The sequence below is a fragment of the Arachis duranensis genome, chromosome 9 (assembly GCF_000817695.3).
Source record: "Arachis duranensis cultivar V14167 chromosome 9, aradu.V14167.gnm2.J7QH, whole genome shotgun sequence".
Classification (NCBI taxonomy): Eukaryota; Viridiplantae; Streptophyta; class Magnoliopsida; order Fabales; family Fabaceae; genus Arachis; species Arachis duranensis.
In genome coordinates, this window is record NC_029780.3 from 80,124,863 (window position 1) to 80,140,530 (window position 15,668).

The 15,668-nt window shown below is 36.5% G+C and overlaps 2 protein-coding genes across 2 annotated transcripts; one reads left to right on the forward strand and one right to left on the reverse strand.

The window, feature by feature from the left end:
- The first annotated feature begins 301 nt into the window (after positions 1-301).
- LOC107465995 (protein FAR1-RELATED SEQUENCE 5-like) lies at positions 302-2,677 on the forward strand. The gene is made up of 2 exons (XM_052254310.1): positions 302-2,479; positions 2,564-2,677. The coding sequence occupies exons 1-2, from the start codon at positions 302-304 to the stop codon at positions 2,675-2,677; spliced, it is 2,292 nt and encodes a 763-aa protein (XP_052110270.1).
- A 6,291-nt stretch (positions 2,678-8,968) lies between these two features.
- Positions 8,969-9,851, reverse strand: LOC107466003 (uncharacterized). The gene is made up of 2 exons (XM_016084982.3): positions 9,520-9,851; positions 8,969-9,417 (listed from the first exon to the last, which is right to left on the reverse strand). The coding sequence occupies exons 1-2, from the start codon at positions 9,833-9,835 to the stop codon at positions 8,969-8,971; spliced, it is 765 nt and encodes a 254-aa protein (XP_015940468.1). The 5' UTR covers positions 9,836-9,851.
- Between the last annotated feature and the right edge of the window lie 5,817 nt (positions 9,852-15,668).

Here is a 15,668-nt window from a genome sequence, read left to right on the forward strand (position 1 = left end):
AAGTATTGAAACTATTGATGTGGGTATGCCTTTTTTTTTCTAGCTCCAGGTCTCCTAGTTGTTGTGACGAATGCTCAAATAGGAAACCTTGCGAAAACTATGTTTGATGTCCTGGATATAAACTTCGTCATGAAAGCTAGGTCATCAAAGTTAGGTTGTTTTGTTGTAAGAATGTTCTTGGAATAGGTGATTCATTGCTTAGCGAAGTATTGTTTTGTTGTAAGCATGTTTGTTGGGTTTAGTTTTCACTGTGTGGGAATATCCTCTTGTTATGTAATATTGAATTAGGTAAACTATTTCAATGGAGGTGTCTTTGAGCGAGGCGGATGCTGATTGTGGAGGGAGTGATGGTGATGCTAACGAAGTAGAAAATTCTGATTTGGAAGACCTCGCTGGACTAAGTGTGGATGACATCCTCAAGAAGGTATGGGACAGCATTGAAAATGCATATGAGTTCTATCGGGGTTTCGGAAAATTGCATGGATTCGAGGTGCGAAAGGGTGACTCCGGAAAAGACTGTGACGGGAATGTTGTAAGGTGCAGGTTTTTTTGTAACAAGGAAGGGTTGAGGGAGCGTAAACACTACGACAGGGTTGACCGAACAAGGGTACACAAACCGGAAACAAGAACCAACTGCAAGGCAATGTTATCGGTTTATTTTGACAAAAATGATAAGCATTGGAAGGTTAGGAAGTTAGTAACCGAACACAATCATGACCTGACACCGGCTGGAATGGTGCACCTGATTGCCAATCATCGTCGGTTAACGGAAGTTGCAAAGACTCAGATAGCCGGTATGCAAGCTCATGGTATTGTGACCTCTAAGATTGTAGGGTACATGGCTGGTACGGTCGGGGGATATTCGATGTTGGGGTTCCTAAAGAAGGATGTCTACAACTATGCTGACAAAATGCGGCGCATTAAAGTAGCTGATGGCGATGCAAATTCTGCATTAGTTTATCTAGAGGGAAAAGCCGAGTCAGACCCCATGGCAATCGCAAAATATAACGTGACTTCTGACAACAGGCTCGCGAATCTGATTTGGGCCGACGGATCTAGCAGAGTCGATTACCAATTCTTTGGTGATGTTTTGGCGTTCGATTCAACCTACAGGAAAAATAAATACAAGAGGCCGGTTGTTATTTTCTCAGGATCAAACAATCATAAGCAGACCACCATATTCGGGTTTGGGTTGTTGCTTGATGAAAGTCTGGCGTCCTATCGGTGGATGCTGGAGAATTTGATGGAGATCATGTGCCGTAAGAAGCCATCTGTAGTGGTGACAGATGGGGACAAAGCTATGATAAAGGTTGTCTCTGAAGTCCTCCCCGAGTCGACGCATCGCTTGTGTGCATGGCATGTGGAGAAGAACGTCACATCGAATGTCAAGGATGATGAATTATGTGGGCTGTTCAGAAGATGGTTGTACGCGGACATGGCAACAGATGTATTCGAGTCGGAATGGGAGCAAGTTGCCGAGGACTATGGACTCGGCCAGAAGCAGTGGTGGTGCCAGATGTATGAGAAAAAGGAGATGTGGGCAAGTAGCTATCTTCGTGACAAGTTCTGCGCGGGGTACCGGACCACATCCCGCTGTGAAGGAATTAACGCATATGTAAACAAGTTTTCCAAGTCCACCCACACAATTTTTGAGCTGGTGCAATGCTTAGAGATGGTTGCCCGTGAATATCGGAATAAGGAAATGCTGCTCCAGTTTCAATCCATAAACTCGGTTCCGGTCATGACAACATGCCTGAGAAGTCTTGAACGACATGCCGCTTCGGTGTACACCAGAGAAGTTTATGGTGATGTAAAGAAGGAGATCGAAGGGGTTGGTGCCTTGATCCTGATTAGCAGAAGGAGGATCATGAATTCCATGATATACACGCTAGAGGAGTACGAAGAACCTGATGTCCACATAATGTCATCATTTGGACGGTCAACTGGGAAGTTAAGTTGCCAGTGTAATTTCTGGAAGAAGCATGGTTATCCATGCAAGCACATGTTTTTCGTCATGAAGGCAGAGCACTCAAAGGAGATTCCCGACAATATAGTTCTGCGTAGGTGGAGAACTGATGCAAAGTCCGCTGAGCAGTACACAGAAAATTGGGGGGACTATAGTGAGCGTGGTGTCATCCTTCGTCACGGGGCTCTCCATTCCGCCTCGCAATGGCTGTTTTTCCTAGGGGCACAAAGGTTGTCCATTTTCCAGAAGACTATGCGTGGAATTGAAAGTTTATGTAAAGAGCTGGAGATGGACTGTAGGGCATTCGGTTCTAGCATGCACCGGACCGAAGAGAACGTTCGTGAAGCCAATCCGGTTGTAAGAGATCCAGTTATTTCTAAGACAAAGGGTGCCCCGAAAATTCCAAAGAAGAAGGCCCTTGGTAAAAGGAGGCGTTGCACCGGCTGCAAGGGCTTGGGACACACAAAGAGAAACTGCCCAAACAGGGGTGCCGGTAGACAAAATCCTGATCAGGTTACTTATTTAATTTGTAAGCTTAATTTGAAAATGTTTAAAGTTGAAAAAATGCATCTGTTTAGTATTATTTTTTGGTCACAGGCCGAGGAATGTGGGGGAATTAATGCCACCTGCGTAATCTTCAACGATGACTGGGAGTCTATCGTCGATGATAATCTATGTGCTGAACCCAGGGGCAAACTCAATGCGGACTAGTTTGAAGGGTTCCGAAAAGCAACAACGGTTAAGGTATGATTTTAGAATGAAAAATTATGAAAGGAATATATGATCAGTAGTAAGGGGTTAAGGCCAAATATAGTGTGCTGTCCACTGGCGGCAAGAATTGCTGAACGTTAACATAAGTATATTGTTATCTAAGTTATGTCTGTGTGGTTGTTATCGTACATTCAGTCCTTCGTGGGTTAACTGGGCTCAATAGTTGGTGGCATGGTAGGATACTAGTTAACTTTCCATTATGTATTACATGCTCAACAGATCATTAACTCCTCATGCTCGATAGTGTTTAGTTTCATATGAGCTAGATGATTATATATATGATCAGTAATTTATTCCCTTGCAGATGCATCGTGGGATTTGGCATTCGATAGGAGGATTCATTTAACAACTTGCCAATTTTACGCAGTATGTTGATAGAGGGTGCAAGGACGTCTGGTTCGAGAATGACCCTTTTCCTAATATTTCTTTGTATATGGGCAACGCCAATTTAAATGGAGCCCTTATCTGTTGCTAACTGAATCCGCTTTTTTTTTTTGTCGGTTGCTATTTCAGTCCTTGAAGTTATGCTTGTTTGTTATTTTTATTTTTTGTTGGATAGAAGAGTTGGTTTTTAATTTTTGTTTTTGGGTATTTTCATGGACAGACAATTCGTGCTTCTTTAGGTTCCCGTGGATTGGTGTTGTTTCTTTTCATACTACTATTTCTCAACATGTGTATGGAATTGATGGATCCGGTATGAAAGCCCATCACTGTAGTGCAAGCTATGTACGGGAAAGGTTGAATTTAATGGCTTTATAATTTTTTTTGTTCGGTCATGAATAAGATTTCTGTGGACAAGGTTTTCCATGGGAATGAAAGCATTATGAGAGTTACGTTTCAGGATAACCATGCCGTGAAATTATTAGTGGCCACATTAAACCGGAAACGATTAAGTCAAAAATATAAATTAATAAAATATTTTTTTTAAAAAATGTGTTCAAAGATTTAATAAATTTTTAATTGTCGGCATTTTTAATTTGTAAAAAGTTATTTCGCTAATTTTAATATTTTTAAATTAAAAAAAACGTAATTACGAATTAAAATTAATATGAAAATTTAATTAAAAAATTATTATAATTTAATTATAAATTTAATAAAATTATAAAAATTAAAAAAATAATCAAATAATTTAATAAATATTAAATTAATGTATATTTTTATTCATGTGCATTAATTTAATTTCAGTTTTTACTCAAACATAACTAATAATTTATCTCATTTTTTTTATAATGGGTCTAAATGCATCAACTCCAATAAAATTGAAAATATTGTGGATTGAGGTGATGTATGATTGTATGTCTCATTCACGTATTTATATTAGAACTTTATCTTTTAGTTTAATTTTTTTTAATTTTAAAAATAAAATTGCCTTCAATTCTCAGCAATTGACACGTAAGGTAAGTATATCATGCTTATTTTTGCTGTAAGCACCATAGAATTCTCCTTTCCGTCACAAGAGGAACCTTTACGTTGAACTGTACATTCCAATAATTCTAGGTTGTTTCAACCAAAACATTCTTAGAGCTATATCAAAATATATTCCTCATACTATTTTTACAAAATAAGCATATTATGGTGCCTAATATCACATACTAGTTTCATATTAGGTTCCTAATACGCTGTCAAAATACTTAAAGTTCCATGGATGTAGATCATGAGACTTAGGAATAGAAATGCAACTAGTATAAGTAGGACATGTCAAATTGTGATGCTCTGGCTAGGAGAATCTACTGCCATAGCAATTTTCTTTCGACCCCTTTTTTTCCTTCTTAGTGGACCGTTTAATCTGAATATCCCAGTGACGAACTGCTCTGCGACCTACGTCATGAGCAATAGGATTATAAGGTCCCATCACCAAGTCTAGTGCAAGCCTCATTCTTGTGTGATCGTTGACATCCTACGGAACAATTACAATTAAATAAGGATGTGGAATGGGTTGGGACTCAATTAAATTATGATTATGAAACTGAGTCCTTATATAAGATACCTCCAATTCAACGTTTCCTCACACCCAATTCAACATCATCCATTGGCAAACCCAAACCCCACAGTCATTCCTGCGCGTTATTAACAAGCATAAATTAATCAGCAATGGGTGTACTGCCAAATTAGGGAATAGTTAATGCAGATGCATCCCTTAATGCAAATGCAGAGTAACGGGCAACATATATGGTGATGCTTACGATCCTTCAGGTTGCTGGCCTATTGGGGGCTCCGAAACATCAAAAGTTGATGGGTGTGGTTTGAAATGTTCTTCGTTCTTCCAAAATCTCTTATCCTCTAGCATGTTTTCCAGAAAGAAGGCCTGAGACCATGAATAAGTCATGTAAGTTATTAACCAAACAGCAGCATTTCCAAAAGTGATTAAGAGTAATATGCAAAGGCAACATATGGCTACGGTGAACTCTTGAGGTTCGGTTACTCTTACCACAAACTTCATCTGTGAGACCCTTGCATCCCGGCGGTCGCTGTCCTTGGCGGAGTCGAGATAAAGCAAGTTACAGTTGACAAGGTCTACCACCATTAAAAACCAATGGTTGTCTCTGTGCATGGGTACATATATCTATGGCCCAACATTCACATAAATTCACGATTAGAGTTGCTAGAAAAACAGACAACACAAAAAACTTTAATGCGATCAAGAACTCACCATCCACAAGTCATCTGCATATCCCATGAACCTATTGCGGATAAACTCGAAGGTGTCGATGTTGTGGTTTACCGGGCTAAGAGCAACTTGCTGCAAGAGAAGTAGCAACAAAATAAAAACCACGGTTAATACTAATGAGGGGAGGTTGAATTAATGAAAATATAGGTGAGGTCGTTAGACGTATAGAAAAGGTCGTCGGAAGAAACCAGGACTCCTTCCTATTTTCATGCGTTAACATAGTGCAAGCAAGGTTTATAACCTGCATATTCATGAAATGCTTATATATCTAAATCGTTATCGGAGGTCCAGTTAGTTTGGTCCTCGGCTTAGGGTTTTGACACAAGGGAATTCATACTTACATCGTCGACGATCATCTGACCCGGCCGGAGTGTCAGCAGTGCATCCCGGTCTCCACGGGAGTTCTCGTCATGTACAAGGACCTCTCTGCGTAACAGTGTGGAATGTTAACTAAAGAATAGCGCCAAGAGGACAATATTTCCACATTATTTACTAGGCCTAATCCCCATACGCACCTGTTGTCCAGGTCCGACGAGAATATGTATGCTGCAACGGCGAGTTCCTTCCCGACGAAGTGCATTCCTTCTGGTGGTCAAAAGGATAGGTTGAGGCACTAGTAAAAGAAAATACAGCTCGATCAGAAAAACAAAGCAGTGCTCCACAATAGGTGATTTGTGTTTTAACCATGCATATCGTCGAGGAGAGTCTTACCCGAGGCATGTCTTCAGCGCCGTGGTGACCATGGTGAGTGTGGTAGGTGAAAGGAGTCCCCGGCTCAGTTTGCTTCAACTCAGATCCAGCTGAGGATGTGGAATCCAGATTCTCAAACGTAAGCTTCCTCTGCAGAGTAAAGCAACAACGACAAAGCAATACATGAGGAGACTTAAAAAATTGCAGACGTATATTATGTACCCCATTGGTTAAAAAATATAATGTTACCTTCATTGACATGGCCTTCGTCTTTCCTGTTGCTGCTTCACTGGGTGCTTCCTCACGCTTAACGGTACAGCGTCGAGGCTTCCTTTCGGTTGAGGAAGCCAACTTCTCGTTCGAGCGCGTCCTTTGAGCATGGAACTTTCGGCCCTTGGAGGATTTCTTTTCCGGTGGATCTTTTACTTTTTTATTGACATTACCTGGATTTCTTTTACCAGTCCTGAAAGAGGCAGCGAGCGGTGCTTTGGAGTTTTCCTCCCCAACTTGGTCATACCCCCTCGTATTAACAAGGGATATCAATGACTGAATGGCCTTACCATGATCTGCCAGTAAGTCGGTAATGGTCCATAACTGGTCGTTGTGAGTCTTCAGAATAGTCTTCGTCACCTCCCTGTCCTCCAAAACATGCTGCGTTCAAACAGTAGTTATATTTGAGGCGTGAAAAACCCAATGTTGAAGTCTAAACTATGAAAAAGAAAACCTCAAGGAATATGTTATATTTACCTCCTGAACCGTGTTCAAAACCGTCAACATCTTCTCCTCAAGTGATCTCCCCCCATCGTCCGCCCCTTTAGCCACCACGCTGATAAGTATGGAAAAAAATTAATGGCAATCCTGTAACAGGGGCACGAGGCCCTAACTTGAAACAGTTACATTAAATCGAAAGTCTCTACTTATACCTTGCTAGAGAGACATCGACGTCCGTGGCGTCCCCCTCTTTGTTGAGCAGAGTACTCTTATCCTTCATGGAGTTGATTTGCTGCTCATCCAAAGTCAGGAACTTCATTTCCTGTGACTTCGTTACAATAACTTTACATACGATAACGAGGCACGGAATTTGCGTTTATATTTTGGTTAGTAACACCATGTTGGGTCATAGTGGAACCCATTGGGTATAGGGAGGCCCAATATGTAGAGAACCAACATCAATGCCCGGTTACGTCCCAACGTGCTTCTTTTATGCTCGGAATCCAAACGTAACTTAAATCCCTTAGGAAAATAACACAAATCAAATATCAAAGACTAGATGGGCTTTAAGCATGACGGAAATATTTTTTTTTATCTCAAAAGTAGCAGCAAATTAGCTTATCGAGACCACAAAAATTGTGAGTAGACATTTGGGGAGATAGAAACCTGCTACACCTTCTTCCATGTCTAATCAATGGTTTCGTTCGATTTGACCGGCATGGTCTAAGGAGTTAGGGTAATGATGATAATAGGATGTGTTAGGATGAACTAGGGTGAATGTTAATTCTTAATCTGTTAGGGAAATAGTATTTATCAACATATAAAATTTGCCTAACAAATTTTGAATTTCCAAAACTTGTTTAAGTGTTAAAAATAAGTATAATGTTTTATTATGATAATAATAAAAAATATTAAACACTTATAAATATCTTGATGGATTATAAAATACTGTATATCAAATACTTAAAGGATATAAAACCTATATTAATTATACATAACATATTAATAGCATAATTTGGTATTATACCGTTTTAGTGATTAATTTCTTATTTATTTAAAAGTTGTTTACATGAATATAACAGAAACAGTATTCACTTTTTCAAATTTAAATTCAGTCAAAATGACTAAATACAAATTATGTAAGCAAAGAATCACTTATACGCGAAAAGCAATTTTTAAAAAGCGGTTACATTCAAAACGTAGTTGCCCATTTGGTGGTTCAAAACATGCGACAAATACTTATCGAAATATCTTTTCACCGACTATTTTCTACTATCCAGTTCTGTTGCAATGGAAAACTCAATTCCAATTCAAACCGAAATGACCAACATCGTCACAAACCTTCCGCGGAAGCTTCTTTTTGTTTTAATCAATGAGATTATTCATTAGAATCCACGATAACTCCGCCTAAAAGAAATACATCAACCAATTGAGTCGTTGGATGTGACCGTCAGCAGTGTAGGGTCTTTAGGATTGACCCACGTCTGATTTCTGAAAAGATGGCTATGTGACCCTCATCCCCTTCAACACGCCTCCTCCTAGAGATGCACGTTATTTACGAAATCGGGGTTTCCATCACGTCTTCATAACTTATCCTTTAAACCCCAAAGATAACCCTTCAATCTCAGGTGATGCCACCCAGTCTTCCTGAAACAGAATAAGGCCAGCAACGATGACTTGTTATTCATGTTACTTATCTTCGTCGAAACCCTATTAGTAATTAAGTTTAATTTTTTAATGTACAGAAACTTCGTACACTGTAACGGTTATCACTTAATAACTAGGAAAGCCTTGTGCCACTAAAATTTAAACTTTTAACATCAAACTTTGCTTCAACCGGGAACAAAATTAAACCCTAAAATGAATCGGAGACACAATCTTAAGCTATGACAATAAATACCATTAAATAAGAACCGAAAGGAAATAAACTAATGGAATAATGAACTTCGCCGACGTCATGTAAAGTAAGTTTAACGGAATAAATACAGTCTAAAGGAGAAAAACAATGTTCTCTGCAACAGAATCCATGTTGAAACTGAGGTACATATCATAACTTGGAATTTTTAGCTTCCTCATTCTTGTGAATACTAAAAGACAAAAGTAGTGAAAAGCACACAAAAGGGACATCACAAACCGGACACAACGAAAGCCATTCTTCCTGCCTACATGAACATCTGATTGTAGAGGCTCAACCTTTGCTTCAGCTCAGCGTTCTCTTTCTCCAGCATCATTACATGCTCTGTGGCTGACAACCTTGCTATGCGGTGTGCCTCAGCAAGGTCCTCCTTGTATCGAAGAACAACTTGGAAATTGAAGTCAAAAATTTTCACCTCCGCCTCTTCAAGGAGTCGTTCCAAAGTGATGAAGGCGGCATCCTGCCTTGCCAGTCCCTCATCAGTCGACAACCGCCCTGAAACGAAAAAGTTTATCCCCTTCGCGGTGCTTTGCAAAGAAACCCCAAACCCATGATATTTCTTTCCTTCGCTGCGAAAGACATCACGCATGAAAAACACTAGCGGTCCAACTTCAAGTCGAGCACAAACCTGTAACAAAAGTTGCTCCATGTCTTCCATTATGACGAACGCCTTGGGGTCAAACTCTGGCACCATATCTAGGAACAGTTTTGCACAACACATGACATCCAGGTCAACACCGATGGTTACCATACACAAAATAAATAAATAAACAAACCATAAACACAAGCTACACGCACCTGGCTTCTGAGGCAGCAAGTCCGTCCCGGCGGCCACAGATCCGCTGCTCTCGTCTCCGGTAACGCTGCCAGAGTCTCCGACGGACATAGCTCCAAAGCTTAACACCAAATCTTCAGGCTCCGGGGCAGTATCTTCACCAACTGGGTCTTGTCTTGGCAAACTCAGCCACTCCTCCGGCTCGCGCCTTACCATGAAGCCTTTTAATTGACTCCCCTTGAAGCCATAGACTTGTTGATTGCATTCTTCCCAAGAGGTGTAAATGCCTAGCTTTCGTCCTCTCCTAACGACGTAGTAACGGAACCGACCAGAATCCATCTATGCAGCACCTTAAGTGGGTTTCTTTTCAGGCAGAACAAACGTGAAACGAAATGACTTATAAAGGAAGCTTACTGAAGTTTCCAGCATACTGAACCGTCAAAACCACCGGTGCAACCATTCATCATCATACTACCTGCATTCATTTTCCTTCAATGTATTTAATTTGTTGGCACTTAAACTTCTTTGATTATAGTGGGTTACAACATTTAATAACTCATGCTGTCCAGTCATTCGTGTCCACGTATCTTAATCGATGTTACATGTAAAATATTAGCAATAATGTCGATGTCTTTTAGTAAAAACTATTACGTGCTAATACATAAATACAATAAACATATGGCTTTTATTATGTTACCTGTATACAATTTAAAATAAAAATATCTTTTTCGTGAATCATGTGAAAAAAAAGTTTTTGATAAAAAATTTATTTAATAATAATGATATTTTAAATTTTAATTATTACAAATAGAAAAAAATTACATAAAATCAAAATATGAAGATAATTACTTAAATTATACTAGTTAAGTAGTTGATAATTAACTGAAAATTAAATTTTCTCATTGGTAATGAATAACTTTAATACTTACTTGCTTTCTAAATACCACTTGACGTAAAAAACCATATAATCTACACATCGATATACTCTGTTAGTAATTACTTCTACATTGGTATTTGTGACAGTAATTAAACAATTCATTTATGCCATATGGAGTCTCTTTCATTATTTCTTATTATTTCTTAACTACGTTGGTTCTATTAAAATGAACACAGTGACCATTTTTGTACAATAATATATGTAGATTCAGATTATTAAAAATAAGTTACTGTTTAACAATATAAACGTTAAAAACATCATATATAAAAATAATAACCAACCTATAACTCAAGATGTTACTGAATTCTCAAATTATTTAATATACAAAAACAATGTTAGATTATTTTCTAAGTCTTAAAACTTAAATTTATTTATTCATGTAAAGCAATTTAATTAATTATAACTTAATCTTAACACTAACAAAATTATTTAATGTTGATTTAGGTTAAATCTGTATATTAATTATTATTTAAATTTCGAAATATAAGTGTTGTGACTAGGGACGGACCTAGTAGGGGGTGAGTAGTGATCTCGACTCTCGTAAAATTTTTAGAAACTATATTTAGATATATCGCATATGTGTTTAAAAAAATACAAAATATTATGTAATCTAGTAATTTTATACGTATTATTTTTTTATTATTAATTATATTTATGTCTTAATTATTTTATTTACTCATAATTTTCACTTAATTAATTTAATATTCATAAATCTTTAAAAAACTAACTATGATAATTATACGTTAGTTATTTTTTTAGAATAAAACAAATTATCTGAAATTTGGCCCCTTCATATTAAACTTTCTGGATCCGTCCCTGGATGTGACACCCGTGTATACAAATTTCAAAAATAAAACTTTTAACCCTGCAACATTGAGATAATTTATTTCATTCAACATCCTACAATACAAACTATACACGCCAAAATGTAATTTATAAAACCTACTATCCTAAAAGTATACACCCTAAAACGTAACCTCTAAATCTTACACCGTCACATTCTAGCCGTCTTCCTCGAACTCTCTGACCAGTAACCCATGGTCATCAACACTAATATCTAAATTCTGCAACCCAAATTTTTGACCATGAATCCTTAATCGAAAGATCTCACGATTCAGGGGGTTGTATCACACTCTCCATCAACTACAAAGTTATTACAAAGTAACTGTGGTCGAGTGAAGATACCTATGGAGTCCGCTGTCGGACTACTACTTAACTTTCTTCTAACCCTAGAGCCTTTTATCAGCTACATTCGGTCTATCAGTAAGTTCATATTGCAAGAGACTCTAAACACTGTACAACCAACCACACATTCACAATCGACCACTGTCCCGCCAATTTCCACCAACACAAACCATTATCAGCGTCGGATTCTTGACATAACCTCTTTGTGATTTTTCCAGGGTCTAACAACCGCAAGCAAACCACGATCTTTGGGTTTGGTCTATTATTTGATGAGAGTGTCAGTTCTTACAAGTGGATGTTAGAAAATCTGCTTGAGGTGATGTGCAAGAAGAAATCGTCTGTGGTTGTGTAAATGAAAGCAATTTGGGTCATGCCTTGGGCCTATGGTTGTTTTTTTGTTATGAACATTGATGACTGAAGTTGTTTGTGAATTTTTAATATTAAATTATGTATAATTTATGATGTGAAATTGTGAAATTTTTAATTTTATTAACGTAGAAATCATTGAATTTATATATTCAAAGTTATATACATATTTTTAATTATTTTATTTAATATTTAATTAAACCGGTTGAACTCCGGTTAAACTCCAGGCGAACCAATAAATCATTGAACCAGTAATTTTACCGATTTATTGACCGGTCCGGTTCTCGCAACCTTAACATAAACTATAAATTCCAAAATGTAACTTACAAAACCTATTAACTCTAAATCATAACTCCTAAATCGTACACCGTCAAAGTTTAACCATGTTTGTCCAACTCTATACCATAAACCCTTTCTCATCAACCCTAAACTCCAACCGTATCTCTAGTTGGTTTACTAATTTATAGCTTTTGAAAAGTAAGTAATTTGAGTGCATGCGAAAGTAGAATAATTTGATCTTAGTAATCAGGATAATGTAGCTACACAAATAACATTTTTGTGAAAAACATATTATCATGATGATTCCACTTACATTAGTTTCTACTGATAAAGTTCAGCTGTCATCCGTTTACAAAAATATTTAACTTAACTTTATTACGTAAATAAATTTTATTAACTATAATTTAACTTAACACTAACAAAAATATTTAATTTTGATATAGTATTAATTATGTATATTAATTATTATTTAAATAATGAATATACATCATTAATATAAATTTTTTCTTAAATAAATATATACATATTTATAATAATTAATTGTTATAATTATTAATAAGTTAAACATGAATCAATTATTCACTATCTTCGATAGATAATTAAATTATTTAATCATGTCCATCATTTAAAATAATAACATAAATTATTAATTAAGTATACACATAATTAGTGTTTATAATTATTAATAAATTACTTGAAACTTAATTATTTCACATAAGAATTTCCTTTTTTTTTTTTGTTGCAACTCACATAAGAATTTCAATCCCATTATGTTTTCATACTAAGGCCCATTACTTTTGTTAGGGTGATGTAACCTCCATATATTTTGCGGAGCCCATGATTATATCCATGGCGTTTTTATCACTTCCCATAACCCACCAAAAATCCAACTTCCAAGGCCCAGCGGACCAATAACACAACTCCACCAAAAACCAAATATTACATTCAAAAAAATTTTACTTTTGTAAACTTAATTAATTAGCCTTTCTTAATGATTATCTACACATCTATCAAGTTGCGACAACTTCTGAAAAGCAACATCCCCAGTGCTGCAGTTGCCATCATTCTTGAGGGACACGCGTTTTCCTTCATCTTTTGACACATAAGCTTCAGCATGTGTTGAGGAATCTTTCCTTCAGATAAATCTCAATCATGTATCCTTAATTACTACCGCAAATTATAAAAATAATAACTAAATTGTATATAATTCATTCTAGAGTTGCATGATTTACTTTTTTTTTACACCTAAACCACTATGGATAGCACGATTTATATGCAACTATCCCACACCCCCATACTATCAAAGCACAATTAAAAGAATATGCGTATGTTTATTTTAAAATAATTCTATTATTTTTAAATTAAAATGTTGTGTTTTTCTAACATGACAAAAATATATTTATTTTATATTCAAAAATTTTAAATGAATGTACTTGTATTACTTTTAAAATGGTTTACAATAATACGAGCGTTTATTATCATTTTAAAAAATTTAAAATAATAATAAGATGTTTATTTAAAATATTAAAATTTAAATATTTTAAATACATCTACTTGTATTTATTAGGATTAAGTACTTTTTTTCGTTCCTAAGGTTTGAGGTGAAAATTGAATTCGTCCCCTACTTTTTTTTATTATTAAAATCATCCCTAACGTTACAAAACGTTATATAATTATCCTTTTCTACTTCAATTATACTTTTTTTACCAAATTATCCTTAATTATTAATAAAAATAATATTAAAAAAAGAAAAACCCCACCCTACCCAACCCCACTCCCAGCATCTCTTCTACGCTCTCTTCCCTCCCATCCTCAATCCCCTTCCTCCTACTCTCTGACTAACAATATTCCCACAGTAATATTCTTCTGTCTCCATAGTATCAAATCTGCAATTGTAATAAATAAAGCAATGGCATTGATTCAATAACATAGATTCAAGGTCAATGATGTCAATTCACTTTCTTTTCTTTTGGCTTTCTCCCTGGAATAGCAAATGATATCACCACACCCCATAGTCCCACTATCAAAGAGTACTCAATGAACATAAATAACACCAAATTGTGATATTGAATTAAGGTACTAATAAAGTATAATGAATCAAAGAAATGACAATGAAGTTAAGAAATTAAAAAAAAATAGAAAAACCGATCATGAAGAGTTTTTTTCCTATTGAACAACCGATCAAATGAACCCATTTTGGGGATAAATCGAAGAGAAAGGAAAGAAATTGAACCCAGATAAGGGTGTGTGACACCAAAAAGAAAAGAGCTTTGGGATGATAAACTTCCCATGGTCCAGAATTTCACCGTCTTCAACCTACGAAATTAAAGCCACCGTCTTCATAACCCACGAACGGCAAGGGGTACGGGTTGTGCGGAGTAATGATTGGGCTCCCTTCGTGGTGGATGTGGTCGTCGTTGCCGGCGAGTTGATAGGCAGCGGTATGCTACGGATGCAAGCTCTTTGGCACCAGTTGGGAGGTGACGGCGCAGCTATGTAGGTGAGAGAGATAAGAGGAAATTAATGAGGGAGGGTTATTGGAAACTGATGATGGTGGGATGGGATTTAATTTTTGTTGGGAACTGATGATGATGGTAGGATGGGGTTTGGGGTGGGGGAGTGAGGGAGTTCAAAGAGGCTAAGAGTGTAGGAGGAAGGGGATTGGGGGAGGGAGGGAAGAGAGCGAAGAAGAGATGCTGGAGTGGCTAAAAAATTTTAATATGGAAGCAAAATGAGTGATATATTTTAATATGGTAATTGTTGGTGTTTTTTAAAATTATGGGAGTACACAAATCGGAGGGTTCGATTTGTGTTTAAAAGTTGAAAAAAATTCAGAGTACACAAATCGGAGGGTCCGATTTGTGTTAAAAAAAATTAAAAAAACTCAGAATACACAACTCGGACCATGCGAGTTTTTTGGTCATGAAATTTTGCTTCACAAATCGCATGATCTGATTTGCAGCTGATAGAATTTGAAATCTGAAACGTAGAATTCGGACTCTCCGTTTTTTGTTCTGGGTAATTCACAACTCGCAGGGTCCGAGTTCTGCTTCCTCTAATCCCACAACGAGGTGAAGCACCCCTCCTCCCCATAAGCGAGTCTAACACCTTCTTTGTTTCCATATTCAAATTAATTAGTGTGCTGGAGTGGGGGGTAGGGTGGGATTTTTATTTTTTTAATATTATTTTTATTAATAATTAAGGATAATTTGGTCAAAAAAATATAATTGAAGTAGAAAATAATAATTTTATAAGGTTTTAAACGTTGGGGATGATTTTAATAATAAAAAAGGGTTAGGGACAATTTTGATTTTCAACTCAGACTTTAGGGACAAAAAAAGTATTTAATTCTATTCATTAATACAAATATATTTATTCAAATTAAACAATTAAAATAATAAGAGT